Source organism: Daphnia magna, linkage group LG4 (assembly GCF_020631705.1).
Source record: "Daphnia magna isolate NIES linkage group LG4, ASM2063170v1.1, whole genome shotgun sequence".
NCBI lineage: Eukaryota > Metazoa > Arthropoda > Branchiopoda > Diplostraca > Daphniidae > Daphnia > Daphnia magna.
In genome coordinates this window covers 12543922-12562615 of record NC_059185.1, presented here as the reverse complement: position 1 = coordinate 12562615, position 18694 = coordinate 12543922, and the positions used below count along the sequence as shown (strand labels likewise).

Genomic DNA, 18694 nt, shown 5'->3' with positions numbered 1-18694 from the left:
TTTGGCAGAAATTCCTTTTTCAGGAAGCCAATTTGTTCTCCAGGACGCTATGATTGCGACACGAGGGCCAATGCCCATGGGAGTGACTTGTCAAAAGTTTAGCTCACACCCCTTGGCTAAATCAATCGTTTCTGATTGCTTCGCTGATGTGCGTCGTTTTGCTCGTCGTTCATAATTGTCTGTTGCAAGGTTGCCCTAATTTTCCGTCTTCCTCTTTCAGTTGACGTCGAGTGTCAACATCTGTTTACCTCGTTTGAAGATCACCAATTCAAAAAAAGAAAACAACAAAATCCACCAAACGTTTCTTTGCAACAACAACAAAGAAAACAAGTACGATGTAACCAACAACTTCACTTGCCCAGAATTGGTGCCAAACTGCGAGTGACGTCACGACAAGCGGCTTAAAGTGGAATATTTCCCTTTCTGGAGTATCCCCTGCCATCGATGACGTCATCCCACTTTTCCTCGAGAGATTATTGTGCCTGGAGCCATGGACCATTAGCATATGCGACGAAGACCCAAACATCAATATCCTTCTGCATTTAATACGCCTCAATGGGTACCCTAAGATCCTCAAACCCAATCGAGTGAACGTTAAAATTGCAAAAAAGAAAGGCCGTCCGCTTTTCAGCAAAACGATCGCCATTGAGAACATCATCGACTTCCCGTGCAGTCTGTCTAGAATCAGTAAACAAGATTTGCGTGAATGGCAATTCTACGAACAGGATGGCAATTGCACCATCTACTGCACATCAAAACGTGGAGTTTCAGAGAAACAAAATCAGAATTTTCTTGATCTTGTACCAATCGCCGCCAATCGCCTCCGTGAAAATGTGCCCCTTCCGTATGGCGGGAAAACTTTAGTACCGCTGCGATTTTGAAAGACGGATGGTGTTTTGCATATGAATCACATACGTACCTTTCACTATTCTTGGTCTCGAAAATTGCAGCGGTACCAACATTTTCCAGCCATTCGGAGAGGGGCAGATAAAAGCGAGTGGTACTTTCCTGACGACATTTTGTGGAAGTTGCAGTTTGAAATCGGAAGCGTCGACGCACTACTGACCCGTTTTGCATTGGCGCATCTAGCCCCGCGGCTGTTTCTATTTCTATCCTCGCATCCAATGTGTTTACGACTTTGATTCGAACCCGCGTCGGCGCAGTAGCAATCGCTTTAATGGAACAACGCATTTTAATATGAGTTGCTTAACCATGGACTCGTAAAGGATTTCGTTAACCAACGACATCGACTACACACCAATTCACCTAATTTCGGCTTAGTTTATTGTTGACTTTCTGCAATTTGTTGTTTACATTGTAACAAGGAATGGGTTGGAAAGAGATTTCGACAACTAACCTACGGTTCCGGTTGTTTACATTCGCTTAAAGCCGAGCAATTCCAGGAACCCACAAGCCGTCCATAACATTGAGATTAGCCGTTAAAAAAAAAAGAAACAAAAACAGCTGTGTCGGACTGTGTTGGTTAAAAGAGAACGTCATGGCCAAAAGTCGGCCATATACAACCGGGCTGCTGGACGATTGCAACTGCAATGCTCCGGTGGAACCAAATTGAATTCAAACTTCTTAGTTGGCGTCGACGTCACGGACCTTTTAAGGGACGTTGATTGAGTGTGTCTTGTACGACGTGTGTTGGCTAATACGAGACGGAACTTGGAAAAAACGAGAGGATAAAGTTATGTGCCTTTACACTTTTTTCGTTCACAGTGTTGCGATTTAAACTTCTCCTAGCATTGAATGCTTATTTTGTGTGTGTTTGAGATGAATAATCTTGGGCTGTGCTAACAATTTGTGCATCAGGTCCAACTTTAGCAACAAGATCGTGAATTTCATGTTGTTTCGGCTATGACTTAAGTAGACTTGATACTCAAACTAAAAAGAAATAACATTTGGCGCACTTCAAAGTGTCACGTATCTCCTCAAGTTTTAGCGGACGCGGCTCGTTTTACGACATAGTCAGCTGTTTCCCTTTGGATTGCACTTTGCTCGGCTTTCAGTTTTATAGTGGGGCGTAGTTTCGATGGAAACTATCGACGGCCACGTCCTCGTTGCGTTTATAGCCTCCAACGATCTGGACGAGTTTCTTTGCGTCCTCAAACAGCATTCCAATCTCTCGCATATATCAAACTATGGTCCCCTAGAAAAATGAAAGTTACCCATTTATGCTCGTCCTCTTTCCTCCTTTTCCTTTCGGACATCTGTTGTTGTGTCGTTAATGTCACATACTTAAAAAACGAATCAAGATTGCCGCTGTTATTTGCATCGATCCTTTATAAAGCCTTAACAAAGAGTAGACGCCATACCGACCCATTTGCCAATGACGTCATCCCGTCACGCACTGTCCCGCGTCTCTTGTTGCAAGCCGGTCTGATTGTGTGTGTTATTTGAATGATGCTAAAGTGAAGTTTTTTTCAAATTAGAAGTTGCTAATTGCGAATGTGAAAAATACGAAGAAAAGTGAGTAAATTATTTAATCCTCTGTTGTTTAATCATTTAGATGGGGATGACGAAGGGTCCGTTGGCATTGACCTCAAGGACACAAACACGTGAAATAGAGGCAATTTACCTGAGGCAACCAGGTGACATATTTGGTCGTTTTCGATTAAAATTTCCCAGATTGGTCTGACGGACTGCTGGCAGGTGACAACAGAGTTGCCAACGAGGACATCAGATCGTTGGACATCACGTGACTTTCGCCCTTGAAGTGGGAAACTCGACGGCCTGAGGGATATCGTCACGTCATTATCCAAGGTAAGAAACGATGTCTTTTCACCATAGCATACAGAAAATGTTGTCATTGTTTCGTGATGAGGAGTTAAGTGTTGATAACCAAGTTAAAATTTTGCTTACATATTTATTCAACGTCTTGTTTCCGATCACTATTAAGTTTGTTTCATACGGTAGATGTATGTTTACGGATCGGGATTTTCAGTGGCTTAATATGGTTTTTTGCAACGACTCGACTGGTTGGTTTAAAATTTACGAAAATAGCAAAAGCTTATTTTGAATTGATTTTGAACTAATTGTGTATTCACCACCTTTAAACTACAAAATTGACATTTGGCTGGAACAGAAGCACATAGATCGCATTAGACATTTAATCCATGGAGGGCAAGGGGAGGAGGAGGAAAAAAAAAGAATATTGCTAGAAATAATATCGGAATTGTTGCTGATGCTTATTCAGCCAATAGGCACACGATATTTTCGGGTGAATGTAAACAAGTTGTGCGAAATTTCATTGTGCGCTAAACATCAACTGTTTCCCTACGCAATTTTCTTTTTCTTTTTTTGTACAGTGAAGATATATCGTTAATGCCGACGACCACCGCAAATTCGCCGTATTTATTCTTAAATTTCTTGCATAAATATTCCATTACCTCGTTCATATCCTTCCATTCTAAATCTCCGACGACGATCTCTGAATCTTCGTCTTTCAACGAAGTGCATCGTGGATGTCGCTGACATTCATTCAAAAGGACGTCTTTATTTTTGGCCCTGTGAATAACCAATCTTCTCCCTAACTGCTCCAACGACCAGTAAAATCCCTCCTGCGTTTCAAAAATCATGACGATGTAATTTTTACTCCCATCGCGCCAGTCAATAGAGAATATGATAGTTAGCAAAAGCAGGCTTAAAATCATAGAACAGAACAAAAACAAACCCTTTATCGCTTCTGAGAAACTTTCAATTTTTTTAATGTTAAAACCAATAATTATAAGTAGAAGAAAGAACCAGAAGAGGATATTAAACTGCACGTCTGGATAACAGAGATATTGTTTGAATGGAATTCTTAAATTGTAACACTCCAAGTGTTCAGTAAAAGGCTCTGAACCGCCACAGCGTCGTATCTCATCTAAAGCCTTATCCACTGTCATATAGAAACCACTTGTTGAATCGGCATCGTTGTCGTTGTCGTGTTGATCGGCATCGTTGTCGTTGTCGTTGTCGTGTTGATCGGCATCGTTGTCGTTGTAGTTGTCGTGTTGATCGGCATCGTTGTCGTTGTCGTTGTCGTGTTGATCGGCATCGTTGTCGTTGTCGTTGTCGTGTTGATCGGCATCGTTGTCGTTGTAGTTGTCGTGTTGATCGGCATCGTTGTCGTTGTCGTTGTCGTGTTGATCGGCATCGTTGTCGTTGTAGTTGTCGTGTTGATCGGCATCGTTGTCGTTGTCGTTGTCGTGTTGATCGGCATCGTTGTCGTTGTCGTGTTGATCGGCATCGTTGTCGTTGTCGTGTTGATCGGCATCGTTGTCGTTGTCGTTGTCGTGTTGATCGGCATCGTTGTCGTTGTAGTTGTCGTGTTGATCGGCATCGTTGTCGTTGTCGTTGTCGTGTTGATCGGCATCGTTGTCGTTGTCGTTGTCGTGTTGATCGGCATCGTTGTCGTTGTAGTTGTCGTGTTGATCGGCATCGTTGTCGTTGTCGTTGTCGTGTTGATCGGCATCGTTGTCGTTGTAGTTGTCGTGTTGATCGGCATCGTTGTCGTTGTCGTTGTCGTGTTGATCGGCATCGTTGTCGTTGTCGTGTTGATCGGCATCGTTGTCGTTGTCGTGTTGATCGGCAGCCTCGTCAAAATAGACCTGATGGTCATACGATTCGATTCGGGCAAAAATCATAAGAGCAAATTCTTGGCAATTCGCCGTGAGGAAGTGGTAATCTTTGTTCAAAACATCTTTCCTCCAAAAGTAATTGATGAGTTCTTTGATTGTTACATTGTTGCCTTGAGTCGTTTTGATCGGACGTATCCACGCACACGGAGTTAGCCCAGTCGTCCGTTTCTTCCTTTGGTCCATGTCACGAACACTCTCGATGTCCCTCGAGCGTTGAATCGTGATGCATTCGGTGTTTTTCTCGATCGACCACCACCAGTTCAACGTTTGTATTATAACGAACGCGTGACAAAGGTTGAAGTTTATAAACTGCCACGAATAGAGCGGATTGATGTAGATGGACGTATTTTGGATCTTTTCGTCCGTGTCGATCAAGATTGACAATTTTTCGCAAAGCTCGTCATCCGTCATCCAATATCCATCGGCGATTGGTTCATCCGCCCTAGGATCAAAGTATAATTTGCGAGTGTATTTACTACCGGTAATTCTGCTCTGCGACATTGTCTATCAGTGTTTTGTCGGTAAGGGCACACACTTGAATTAATTGAGCACTTCAGTAATTTTCGCCCTTTTTTAATGCAGTCGTGCCACTTAATTTGGATAAAATTCCATCGAAAGGAAGAGGATAACGAGCGAGAGAGCTGACGACTCAGTAGACAACTTAGAACTGCGTGGACTACGTGCTGTGGGCGTTCAAAGCAATCCCGAGCCGAACCGGTTGCGGTGCTTTTCACGCAGCGTATGGGTGATGTCAAGACAAATGCGCTGCAGCAAAGACAGCAACGCTAAAACAATGGCGCCGGTTGCGTCAGCTGATGAAAATGTCATGAGTCACGACCGGGCAGCAAGACTATAAAAGACTGCAGCGCCCCGAGCGTCTGACTCAAATGTTCTTGCCGGCCATGATGGCCGGCATAGCAAACCCTTACTCCTTCTTTTTGTTTTTACAAAGCGTCATATAGACGCGAGGGTTGTCGCCATCGGGACTTGACAGCACTTCACTTCAGCGTGCATTTTGCCCGTCTATCGACGCCTCTTCAGTAATGCTTTGTGTTTGCGGTGGAATGTTTCATCACCAACCAAATCATCCTCATTGCAGTTATTGACAGTGCATTAGTGAAAGTAGTGTTTTCAATAAACAAGGTAAACATTCTCTCGTCTTCTGTAACCGAGGCAGTTACCTAAGGCAAACAGGTGACACATTTGGTAGTTTCCTATTAGGTAAGTAAGGGAAAAGGAAAGGTGAAAGGAAATTCAAAATGGCCGATCATTTGCTAGTCCCTCCCCTTCGAACGTCACCTATTGGAAGTTGAGAATTGAAAAAAGTTCATTTAGTTCTGGTGCCTCTGTCTACTAGTTGTGTGTTTACGTGTTCATCACCTCCTGGCCGATACTCCTCCGTGTGTTGCTGTTTCATTTGTTTAAATGTTTGAATGGGTTCAGAAGTCAAATGGTGTGTATTTAAAGGTATTGATAAAATACAACATATTTCCTAGGAGATCAGTCTTTTATTCGAGGTCATACTCTTTAGCTGTTAAACAAATGTCACATTACATGTAATCCACGAGTTCCACTGATTTTCTATTTGCTTGTAACAGAGGAACAGAGAGAGAATGTTCTCGTTTCCGGTCACCTTTTGATCAATTTTGTTGTGGTGGTTTGTTGGGCTGGATTGCTCAACTAGAATGCTTCATGGCTGATTAAATTCATGGTTTGAGTCACAAAATAGGAAAGCTTCCATCCCATAGAATTCACTATTGGGATGCTAATCTGATACGTTAGCACCTTTGCATTAGGGCCAGTAGCGTTATTTACCAAAGACATGGCCAGTTCCCTGACGATAACCGTCTTCGCAGTTGGACTGTAAAATGTAACCTAATCAAACCAGCAGTACGGAGTTCCAGCTGGTGTCATAACGACAAAAGCAATCGGTTTTCCTTGTGGTAACAAGTAAAAACCATTAGCATCCATCAGTCCACACGTCATCGAAAGAATGGCGAAAACAACAGAGATGCCGCACGTAAGTGTTGTGTTTGGCATGTTTCAATTTTCTGTTCATTTAACTAATGAAATATTATTATATTACATTTCGGATCAAATTTTGAAGTTTGTTTTTGTTATTTTTTTTTTTTTTGGTTGAAAAGGAATAAATTTGGCATCGCTGTTGGCTTGTCTTACATGTAGGGACGGGAACAAATTAGAGATCATTCATCTTGCAGAATTCGACCTGTTCGTGTTTTTGTGGTTTTGACGAATCTTTGTTTACACATTGCTCTAATTCTGTACTTAATCGTGTTTCAGTTTATACTTGGATAAGGATACAGTGTGAGTTATCAGTTCGACTTGTGCTCGTGCGAGTTCTCTGTCTTGTAAGTTGCAACTGTCATGTTTCTTAATAGTTGCTGCATTTATTGTGGCAACAAAAAAATTGTGGACGACGTCGTCGATGGATTGGTGCTGAACAATCTGTAGACCAGCTTAATACTCCTTCGCTCAGTTCACCACGTACGTTTTTATTAACAAGTGAAAAAAAAAACAATCAGCTGATTGCCATTCGGTGGTGCCGATGGCGGGAGTGCAAAAACCACAAACCAGCCGCCTATTGTAAACCGAACGCCTGTCGATGGTTGTGCTGTGTTGTAATAAAAGAAATTGTCTATTCCAATTTTGGGTGAGTTGTTAAATATGTTTCTCCTTTTTTTGCATGCATAATTGCACTGTGAATTGAGATAAATCAATCTTTTAGCTGTAGAATTTGCTATTACAATCGTTTTCCTTTTCCTTTATTTTTTGAAGAGACCAACTTGCTTAAAATTTACTTTGAAAAAAAGCATGAGTTCCACCTTTGCTCAGATACATCCCAGCCTATCAGTATTTTCTTCTATTGCCACATTTCCATATTCCGACGCCATTTTTGCTGCTATCAAAATAGAATGGGAGGCTATTGTTGATGTCATTTCCTTGTGCCGACTGTATGACGGGATGTTGGTGGTCGGCGTTCGGTCGGTTTTCGGTTGCCGCAAAGTTGTCATTCAAAATACGTGAAGTATTACTGTGACATAATTCTGTTTCGAATAAATGTTGTGAATCGCTCTAAATATTGTTCATATCGCCATTAGCTGTTGAAACAAAATATATTAGGTCATAAAACTTGAAAAACTTTCCATTATTTTTCACAGTGTCTTATGTGTTTATTAGTCCACCAAAGTATGCTAAAGCATTTTTCATTCCGAGTGTTGACGGGGCGTTTCATTCGTAAAGGGGTGTTGTCCTAAACAGTCCCGACTTGTAGCTCACCACATGGCCACTTGGAGTGGGTTAGTTGGGCATGGATCTAGGAGATACACCGTCAAGTTCCAAGGGTAGCTGAGCCGGGTTCCCCAAACCACCACGCCATCACTTGAAGGTGGGACAACAGGTTTGGGAGCTACACTGCCAAGTTCCCAGACAATAGCCTGTCCGTTGAGCCATGGATGGCTCATGAAACCAAAAATCGACACTCAAGTAAAATTTTTAAGCTCTGGTTGAATTTTGGGTTATGAAGAAGAAAAAAACTTGATTAGTATATGAGTAGTAGTTCAGTGGTAGAGCACCGGCATGCTAAGCCAAAAGTCTATGTATCTAGCCCCACATAGGCAGCGTTTCAGTTTATTTGCTATTATTGCTTAAACATCAGGTTTTAGAGAAAAATTATGGTGGAAGCAAAATTTTTAGGTTAGGTTAGGTTAGGTTAGGGCTGTCCAAGTGTACGTTGGTGAACAAGGGATCTCGTGCATTCCGTTGGCGTTCCTTCAAAAGGATGCCTTTATTCATGGCTCGCTGGATGACGATCACGTAATTATTGTTCAAATGATTTGAAGATGGCCGTATTTGTTCGAACGACCAGTACGTTCCCTCGTTTGTTTCAAACAACAGCAACAAGTGCGTGTGGAAAAACGTAAGGCCATAGTCTAAGTAACAGTTGTACGATACGAATTGGAAAAAAACGTACAGAGACAGCGGTGCGATATAGTCGACGAAAAAATTTAACACGTCAATTGCCGGTGCGATGCACAACATAAGCGCAACTCCCATTAAGACAAACAGGATGTTGAGGATGTTGACGCAGAGAAGAAAGGCGATGAAGCAAAACAAGAGGTTGCAAATAGCGAACACATCAACTCCCGGTTTGACTTTTGCGATGACGTCACACAAAACGAGAGAAAGAGCGGCGTAGACGATACTGATACACAGCCAAAATAAGAGCTGGGTGAAATGCCGTGGAACGCTAAATCGTCGCGTTTTGTACAACTCTATTTGAGTAAACATTTCTCGTTCTCGTAAAGGCTTTCTTTAACCAACAACATCGACTACACGCCAATTCACCTCATTTCGGCTTAGATTATTGTTGACTTTCTGCTATTTGTTGATTACATTGTAACAAGGAATGTTCTGGAAAGACATTTCAACAACAACCCTACGATTCTGGTTGTTTATGTTCGTCTTAAGCCGAGCTATTCCTGGAAACCACAAGCCGTCCATAACATTGAGTTTAGCCGTTAAAAGAACTGCTGTGTCGGGACTGCGTTAGTTAAAAGAGAACGTCGTGGCCAAAAGTCAGCCACAAGGCAGACAACAAAGTTGCTGGACGATTGCAACTGCAATGCTCCGGTGGAACCAAATTGAATTCGTAGTAACGCGAACGTAGTCGTTACGCACCTTTTAAGGGACGTTGATTGCCTGTGTCTTCTACAACGTGTGTTTGCTAATACGAGACTGAATGTGAAAAAAAACGGGAGGATAAAGTTATATGCCTTTACAGTATTTCTTGTTCACAGTGTTGCGATTTTAACTTCACCCTGCATTAAATGCTTTTTGTGAGTGCTGTGTGTGTTTGTTTGAGATAAATAATCTCGGGCTGCGCCAACAACTTATGTATCAAGTCCAACTTAAGCAACATGATCGTGAAATTTCGTGTTGTTTCGGCTATGACTTGGGTAGTCTAAAAAAAAAAAGAAATAACATTTGGCGTCCTTCAAAGTGTCACGTAGCTATCTCCCCAAGATTTAAAAAGTGGAAATACGTGCGCAGCTCGTTTTACGAAATTGTCAGCTGTTTTCCTTTGGATTGCACTCTGCCCGGCGATCAGTTTTACAGTGGGGCGTGTTTGTTTTCGATGGAAACAGGCCACATCGTCGTTGCGTTTAAAGACTTCAACGAGATGGACGAGTTCGTTTTTGGTGCCCTCAAGCAGCATTCCAATCTCGCTCGTATACATCAAGCTCCAGTCTCCTAGAAAAGTTATCCGTACATGGCCATCCTCTTTCCTCTTTTCTGTTGTTGTGTCGTTGAAGTCCCACGCTTTAAAAAACGACGCACGATTGCAACTGTTTATTTGCATCGATCCTTTAAAACGTCTTACAAAGAGCAGACGCCATAGCGACCCATTTGCCAATGACGTCATCCCGTCACGCAGTGTCCCGCGCGGGGGGTTGGCAACTCCCAACCGAAGTGTACGTGAGGCCAAATTTTGGCTTGAAATCCCCAATTTTGGCTTCAAATTGCCAATTTTGGCTTCAAATTACCAATTTTGGCTTCAGTATCCGGTGACATCAAGTACAATTCTAAATGCCATTGCTTTCAAATGGTCTGTGTGATTGCACACAATCTCTTTTGTCTCTTCAGAGACACAGACATCCTCCAAAGTCAAAAGATGGCTTTTGTTTCTCAACATCCAGTAGCGAACCACTTCCAAAAGAGGTTTCTTGCAACTTGCAGGAGTCGGCCCCAATATTTCACTTGGTGCCTTATTTGTTGGAGCGGCAATTGCCAGTTGGGTTTTATCCACTCTCGACAAAGAAGTGGATTTAAAAATAGGAGCGAAATTTAGAGCTGGCACTTTGTTTTCCTTAAGAATATTCCAGCACAGCTCTACAGCTGAGGTGATCGATGCCTTCTCTCCCGGAAGAAAAGAAAACTGGGATGGATTGTCACAGAAGACCTCCCCAAACAAAGCAACTTTAGCCGCCTTTGAATTTTCTAATTTATTCAGCTTGCTTATATTTGATTCATTTGCCAGATAATCCCGGATATTGTCTTCCAGCTCATCAAATTTATCTGGAGTAATGGGATATTCTTGGGCAAAGGCTCTTAAGCTTTTATAGCCTAATTTTTGAAGAAGTTCTTTGATGTGCGTATCAAGTTGAAGCCCGCATTTCTCGAATGTATCAAATACATTATCTGTTGGAGCCATATCTTGTTTTATTGTTGGGACTTAATTATGTTAATTTTAAAAAGTCAGAAACCCAGAATGCTATTGTAGCAGACGACAGTTGTTGATTATCTCAAATCATAACCGTTCATAACTATCCCGCGACTGCTACTAACCAGCAGTCTTTTTATTAAGCTAAAATTATAAGGAAAGTAGTGGGAGTTAATGTAACAAACCGTAAAACTGTCAGTGACGTTTAAATTTTAAGTTTATTGTGTACCTTTGACATAAATTTATGGTCAATTCCAAAATTTTGGCTTAGATTTGGCTTAAGATTCCCAGTTTTGGCCTAGATTTGGCTTAAGATTCCCAGTTTTGGCCTAGATTTGGCTTCAAATTCCCTAGTTTGGCCTAAAATCCCCAGATTTGGCTTCATTTTGGCTTCAAAATTCACTTTTGGCTTAAGATCCAAAGTCATCCTCGGCCGGGTGTACGAGTTTTGCAACAGTTGCCAACCCCCCGGTCCCGCGTCTCTTGTTGCAAGCCGGTCTGATTGTGTGTGTTATTTGAATGATGCTAAAGTGACATTTTTTTCAAATTAGAAGTTGCTAATTGCAAATGTGAAAAATACGAAGAAAAGTGAGTAAATTATTTTATCTCCTGTTGTTTAACCATTTAGATGGGGATGACGAAGGGACCGTTGGCACTGACCTCAAGGACGCGAACACGTGAAAGAGAGGCAATTTACCTGAGGCAACCAGTTGACATATTTGGTAGTTTCGACTAAAATTGACCATGGATTGGGCTGACGGACTGCTGGCAGGTGGTAACAGAGTTTCCAACGATGACATCGGATCGTTGGACATCACGTGACTTTCGCCCTTGAAGTGGAAAACTCGATGGCCTGAAGAATGTCATCACGCCATAGCCAAGGTAAGAAACGATATCTTTTCGCCATAGCATCTAGAAAATGTTGCCATTGTTTCATAATAAGGATTTTAGTGTTGCTTACATATTTATTTAAAGTCTTGTTTCCGATCACCATTCCCCTAACGACGGGCTCGAGACGACTGTTTCCGCATTTGTTTTGGCCTTTTTTTTTCCTGCCTTTAGTATGTCTATTAAGTCTGTTTCATACGGTAGATGTATGTTTACGGATCGGGATTTTCAGTGGCTTAATATTTTTTTTTGCAACGACTCGACTGGTTGGTTTAAAATTTACGAAAATAGCAAAAGCTTTATTTTGAATTGATTTTGAACTAATTTTGTATTCACCACCTTTAAACTACAAAATTGACATTTGGTTGGAACAGAACCACATAGATCTCATTAGACATTTAATCCATGGAGGGCAAGGGGAGGAGGAGGGAAAAAAAAGAATATTGCTAGAAATAATATCGGAATTGTTGCTGATGCTTATTCAGCCAATAGGCACACGAAATTTTCGGGTGAATGTAAACAAGTTGTGCGAAATTTCATTGTGCGCTAAACATGAACCACTAACTCTCTACGCTGTTTCTTTTTAATTTTGTTGTACAATGAAGATATTCTTTTAATGCCGTAGATATTAAGATATATGCCATTTTTATTCTTCTTTTTCTTGCATAAATATTCCATTACCTCGTTCATATTCTTCCATTCTAAATCTCCGACGACGATCTCTGAATCTTTGTCTTTTAACGAAGTGCATCGTGGCTGTCGTTGACATTCATTCAAAAGGACGTCTTTATTTTTGGCCCTGTGAATAAACAATGTTCCTTCCAACGACCAGTAAGTTCCCTCCTGCGTTTCAAAAATCATGACGATTTGATTTTTCCAAAATATGTACCATTCAATGAAGTAAATTATGAATATCAAAAAGAAGAAAACACAAGTAGAAAGAATTGGAATTATTATGAGTAAACTTGCGGAACAGAGGGCAAGCAAAGTCTTTTCGTTATAAGATAAACTTTCATTTGTTTCGATAATTGATTTCTCGTAATCATCGCGAACAGCACGATAAATCAGATTAATTATAAAAATGACGGAAAAAAAGACTCTTAGTAAAAGTACCGTTGCGCATAGTTGGGAATAGAAATATTGTCTGAATGGTAATCTTAACGTGTAACACTCCAAGTTTTTAGTAAAAGGCTCTGAACCGCCACAGCGTCGTACTTCATCAAGAGCTTTATCCACTGTCATGTGGAAACCACTTGTTGAATCGGCAATGTTGTCGTTGTCGTGTTGATCGGCAGCCTCGTCAAAATAGACCCGACATTCAAACGATTTGATTCGGTTAAAAACCATAGCAGCAAAGTCTTTGCAATTCGCATTGACGACGTGGTAGTCTTTGTTCAAAATATCTGTCCTCCAAAAGTAATTGATGAGTTCGTTGATTGTTATATTGCCGTCTTTTGTCGTTTCATTCTTCCTGATTTTTGTCAACGGACCAAAGCCAGTCGTCCGTTTCTTCCTTTGGTACATGTCACGAACACTCTCGAGTTTCTTCGAGCGTTGAATCGTGATGCATTCGCTGTTTTTCTCGATTGACCACCACCAATTGTTCGTTTTCATTATAAGGAACTCGTGGTAAGACTTGGCGTTTGTCAACTGCCACGAATGAAGCGGATTGCTGTAGACGGACGCTTTTTGGATCTTTTCGTTGGCGTCGATCAAGTTTGCCAATTTTTGGCGAAGCTCTTCATCCGTAATCCAATAACCACCTGTGCCTGACTCATCGGCCCTAGGATCAAAGTACAATTGGCAAGTGTAATCGCCACCCGTACTTCTGCTCCGTAACATTCTCTGCCGTTGCTATGTCGATGACGTCACTTGTAACACTTTCAAAACGAGTGATAATCAACTGGAATTAATTCGATATCACGGAAGACAATGAGGAACGAAACGGCTGGTAGCTGAGAACCGTCTGGTTGGCTCAACAAACTTCCCTGACGACCCTTCATTTTCCCCCACAATCCCGCCCCCCATCACGCGTTTTCCCGCGGCCAGCCAATAGAAGCAGCGTTTTGCAATTTCTGTGCACGCAATAGGTATGGGTGAAATCAAGTCAAATTCGCAACTCGCAAAAGTACAGTCTTAGCAATGCAGAAAACAAATTGTGTCTTTGTTTCAGTTGCCGAATCACGTCATCACACGGGATTTGGTTAAAGGACGATAAATGGATTGGCGGCTAAATCAATCCCCTCTCACAAGTTTCCTTTTCACCTTCTACTAATGGCCTGGCTAGTGCCTACACTGTTAAAATTGTGTCCTGAATGTCCTGGAATTCCACGGCTCTTATTTGATTGCCAAGCCCTTCGTGGACACAACTTGTGCCGTTTATTTCATCGTGTTATCCATAACAAACAACTGGGACCGTACGAATAGGCTAAATGAGAACATCACGGCCGGCAGTCTGCAGTGCCGGAGATGACCGGGGGCAGCTGGACCACCTAGCTCCAAGCATCGAAGTTGGACTCGAATCGACTTATAGAAGCGAATAATCCTATCCAAGGTCCTATCTCTCTGGCAACGGCAGCGACGCCCCATTTTAGTTGTTTCTCATCGACACAAACTGTCCCTTACCCACTCGTCTATGCCGTTAGGATCGGAAAGAATAAGGGGAAGAGGTGAGAAAATGATCCATGATAGCCCGGAATAGAAAACTCTTATTCCTTTTTTTTTAATTTAAAGCATAGCGATCCCACTAAAGGAGGCTGCTGTCGAAACACAAGTTGATTGTCATCGGACCTTGACAGTGTTCACTTCAGCTGGTATTTTGCCCGTCTTTCAACGCCGTCTTCAGTGACACTTTGTGTTCACGGTGGAACAGTTGATTACCGACCGCAATATCTTCATTTTCATTTAGTGACAGCGAAGCAGTGAAAATTTCAAACGGAAGATGTAGAGAAATCAAGGTAAGAACTGCTAGGTGATTAATCGTTCTTTGTTTTATCTAACAGTTAAAAAGCTAAGCAAGTAAATGTTAAGTACAATTGAGTGAGGGGAAAAGAAATATAGTGAACGGTGATTGGAAACCGGTTGAAAAAACTAATATGCTAATGCGGCGCAAACATGCGGTTAGTGGGGAATCTCACGAAGACAACTTGGCCATTGGAAGTTGTCGGAATTTTTTCGCACAACGCATTCAAAATTACTTGAAAAAGACATGGATGAATATTTTTCCACAGCATTTTTGCCAAAAAAAAAATTCTACGAAGCAGAATTACGATTTAATACGCGATACCTCTGGCGATCCGTAGTTGTCTAAACGCTTAGCTCTCAGTTACACGAAAATCAATCGTTTTTTATTGTTTCGCTGTCGTCATATCATCGTAAATAGTTTGTCTACGGCCGATTGCTCCCAGTTGCCATTTAGTTCCGAATTCTCGTCGATGCGCGTAGCTTGCATTTGCTTTCCCATTTTCAGATTTTGGTAACATCAGTTAACGTTTTGTTCTTTGCATCAAGTGTCTTGGGCTAGGCCACGTCATCTCATCACTTTAAAAGAGGACAGCGTCCACCGAATTTCTTATGCTAAGCAAAAATGAATCAAATCGATGAGAAAGCAGGTACCACACGATTAGGAGCAACATTCAGACCTTCGTTTGCTGATAGTTGGTGTCAAACGGTGTTCGAGCTGACCAGAAATTATATCGAATGGAACTGGAATTCTTGGCTTCTAAACTCTTCATTTTGTGCAAGATCGCGCCGTTTTAAATTGGGAAACGATTTAATTAGTTTCGACGCAACTCTAAGAACAATTTAAAAACAAAGCGGTAAGGGACGTTTACTTAATCGTCGGAGGGCGAACATTCCACGCCCACAAGAACATCCTAGCAGCAAAAAGCAAAGTATTTGCCGCCATGTTTGAACATAAAACTGCAGAGAGATTTTTGAACAAGGTATATAACATCCAGGACGACGATCCAGATGTTTTCTATGAAGCCCTTCGTTACCTGTACACTGGCCGGATGACTTCTGGAACGCTGGACAAAATGGCTGTCGATGTTTTGGCGGTTGCTGATAAGTATATGCTGGATCAGTTGAGAGCCGAGTGTGAAACTCATTTGACGAACAGCATGTCCGCCGACAACTTCGTAAAGCTGCTTGCACTCGCTGTCCAGTCGCATCCAGCGATGCATTTGAAAAAGTTTGCAGTTGATTTCCTCCGGCGTTTCCCTTTTCTTGTGATGGCGACCGATGGATGGAAAAAGGCAAAAGAAGAGAAACTAGTTTGGTCGTGTGAGTTAATTGAAAATGTAAAAAGTTACTGTATCGTTTGATAAAAGTTATTTGCCAGAAGTAATCTAAAATCAGACAGTTCTCAATCTGTTGTTTGTATACAAGGAAATCGAAAATATACAAAGAAATGTTGGTCGAAGTAACTTGCAACAGGTGGCAGAATTGGTTTCACTCGGATGCGTTAGGGAAGGGTGAAAAAGAAAATTCAAAATGGCCGACCGTTTGCTAGTCTCTCCCCTTCAAACGTCAGCAACTGTAAGAGCCCGTAAGCGTAAGGGTAAGATCGAAAGTATACATTCAGTACTGGTGCTTTCACGATTAGATCATCGTCTAGTCAATTCTCTCCCATGTGCGTCGATGTTTCATTTGTTAACATCAAGTTCTACATCGTTGAACGAGTTTTGCAGTTAAACGAATGCCATTTAAAGGTAATTGAAAAATTAAACGTTTTCCTAGGAAGTCTGTCGGCTAATGGCAGAGGCTCTACTGTTTGACTGCAAAACAAACATTTTTCGTGGAATCGAAACATTTCTTACGTTTTTTTTGTTTTTTTTTGGTTTTTTTTTATAGCTTGTAACAGTGGGTTTGTTGCTGGGATCAGCCTCTTATTCTTTTTTTCAATTTTTTGGTTCCGAATTTCCGATCACCATTCCTCAAAAGAAATGCTAAAGATGATTGTTTCCCCAATTGTTTTTGCCTTTTTTTCTATGGAAATGGCCGACCTTTGCTAGTCCTTCCCCTAGAAATATGTCAGAAGCTTATTTCGGCAAATTGAAAAACTAAGATTTAAAATTCATTTAGTGCTAGTGCTTCCCTTCAGTTGAAGTGGAACACAGTCTGGCTTTCGTGTGTGGGTGTTTCGGTAGTTAACGACTTGTTCTAACATTGTTGAAAGTGTTGATTTAAGAATCCTACTAGATTTGAATAACTGGCTCGTGTGTCTTGCTGTGTATTGGGCGATCAGGTTCGTCAATTGCGTTAAAACCCAACGCGAGTTATTGTTCTCGTCATTCAATTCAATGACTTGTTTTCTATTCAAAATCTCCCTTTGAAATCCTTCTGGTTGGCAAACAGGCCTTACATGGATCCAAATGCTTCCAAAATGAGGAACGCTTTACTTTTTTTCCTTGTTACTTTGCAGACTGGCAGCAATTAGTGAATATCAGAATAACAGAGAATGGTGGACGTCCTTAAAGATCCAGTGATTTAGCCCTAATCAGTATGGGAAAACGTCGTGACTGGAAGAGTAGCACAATGCACATTTAGGTAGGAAATACCATTCTTCACCAGTTTAGCAAAATCTTGCATTTCCTATTCCTATTCTTCATTTCCAGTGACAATTGCCGCTATAATTTTCACTCTTTATAAAACCCGCCGTTTCAATCAACTTGATTGAGATTTCATTGACATGAAGAGGATGAAGAGCGAGAGAGTGGACGGAAGGGATGATGGCTGAGAAATGTCCTTTCCACTTGATCAGCTGCATCGGCGACAGACTGTGGGCGTTGCCTTTTCAACGAGAAGCCTGGACGCCATACTGACTCGCTTTTTATCGGCGCCGAGTTGGTGCGTGAAGTCCCGCGGCTATTTTTATTTTTATCGTCACATCCAACATGTTTATGACTTTTTTTCGAATCCTCTGCTTCGCAGTAGCAATCGGAAAAATGGGAAAAGAAAATGCACTTTAATACGAGTTGTTTAATCATGTCGTAGACTTGTAAATGATTTCGTTAACTAACGACATTGACGTTTGATTCGGTTACCTATTCGAACAATTTAATTTATCACTTTCTGCTATTTGTTACTTGCACAACGATTGTCCTGAAATGACGTTTCAAGAACAACCCTAAGGCTGCAATAGGTTGCGTTCGCTTCCGACCAAGCTGTTCCTGGAAACAAAGTACACCGTGTATTATGCATCGAATTAGCCATAAAAAAAAGCTGAGTTGGACTACGTCAGTTAAAAAGAATGTCATGGACAAAAGTCGGCTCTACATGTCGCTGACAACTGGGCTGCTGGACGATTGGAGCTGAAATGCTCCAGGCATCTAAGTTGAATTCAAACTTTTAGTTTGGCGTGATCGTCCCGCACGTCGTGTGTGCGAATGGCGTGTGTTTGCTTTGGCGCGTGTTTGCTTGGATGTGTTTTATCTATACTCTTATTGCCGGCCAAAAATGCCCGGTTGTTGCCGGGCGAGCAGAGACAGTGAACGGGTCAGCGGGCAAAGAAGAGTCGACGGGCAAACAAATGTAGGGAAGATTGGCAGGGATCAAATGGCGAAAAAAAGCTTTAAAAATACGCTAACGCCACCTATCCCCCGGCCATGGACGGGCTTAAAGTTACTAGTGTATTTGTATCAATACGAAACTGAACGTTGAAGCAAACCATATTATAAAGTTCTGTGGCTTTAGACTTTTCGTTCGTAGGTTTGTAACCTAAAACTTCACCGAGCATCAAATGTTGTTTTTAGTATTTGAGATAAATTATCTGAGCTCTTCTTGCATTGAATCCTGTCGCTGATCGCATTCACTTGTTTTATGGGGCAGTGGTAACATTTTGTACACAAGGTCCAACTTTAGCTACAGGATCTTGAATTTTACGAGTTTCGATTATTTTATGACCTGAGTGGTCTCGAAATACGAAGCAACAAAC

The 18694-nt window shown here is 41.6% G+C and overlaps 3 protein-coding genes across 10 annotated transcripts in view; 1 reads left to right on the top strand and 2 right to left on the bottom strand.

Annotated features, from left to right (window-relative positions):
• The window catches only part of LOC116933250 (speckle-type POZ protein-like B), a 64308-nt gene that overhangs the window by 40086 nt on the left and 5528 nt on the right, over window positions 1-18694 (top strand). Inside the window, exons 1-10 of one of the 8 annotated variants that reach the window (XR_006644743.1) lie at window positions 1040-2769; window positions 5211-6095; window positions 6227-6648; window positions 6773-7299; window positions 11498-11751; window positions 13378-13847; window positions 13931-14426; window positions 14491-14714; window positions 15268-15650; window positions 15717-15854. The exons of 2 other annotated variants lie outside the window; for them this stretch is intronic. The gene's annotated coding sequence lies outside the window, so the exon portion shown is untranslated. Of the gene's footprint in view, window positions 1-1039; window positions 2770-5210; window positions 6096-6226; window positions 6649-6772; window positions 7300-7424; window positions 8209-11497; window positions 11752-13377; window positions 13848-13930; window positions 14427-14490; window positions 14715-15267; window positions 15651-15716; window positions 15855-17182; window positions 17308-18694 lie in introns of those variants that run through there. 5 more of the 8 variants (XR_006644747.1, XM_045171744.1, XM_045171742.1 and 2 more) reach the window with 5 other exon arrangements.
• Window positions 3027-5217, bottom strand: LOC123470977 (probable ATP-dependent helicase PF08_0048). Its single transcript, XM_045171702.1, has one exon. It carries the CDS (start codon window positions 5127-5129, stop codon window positions 3264-3266), a length of 1866 nt encoding a protein of 621 aa, XP_045027637.1. The 5' UTR covers window positions 5130-5217; the 3' UTR covers window positions 3027-3263.
• Window positions 12067-13599, bottom strand: LOC123470982. The gene has a single exon (XM_045171736.1). The coding sequence runs from the start codon at window positions 13597-13599 to the stop codon at window positions 12304-12306; it is 1296 nt and encodes a 431-aa protein (XP_045027671.1). The 3' UTR covers window positions 12067-12303.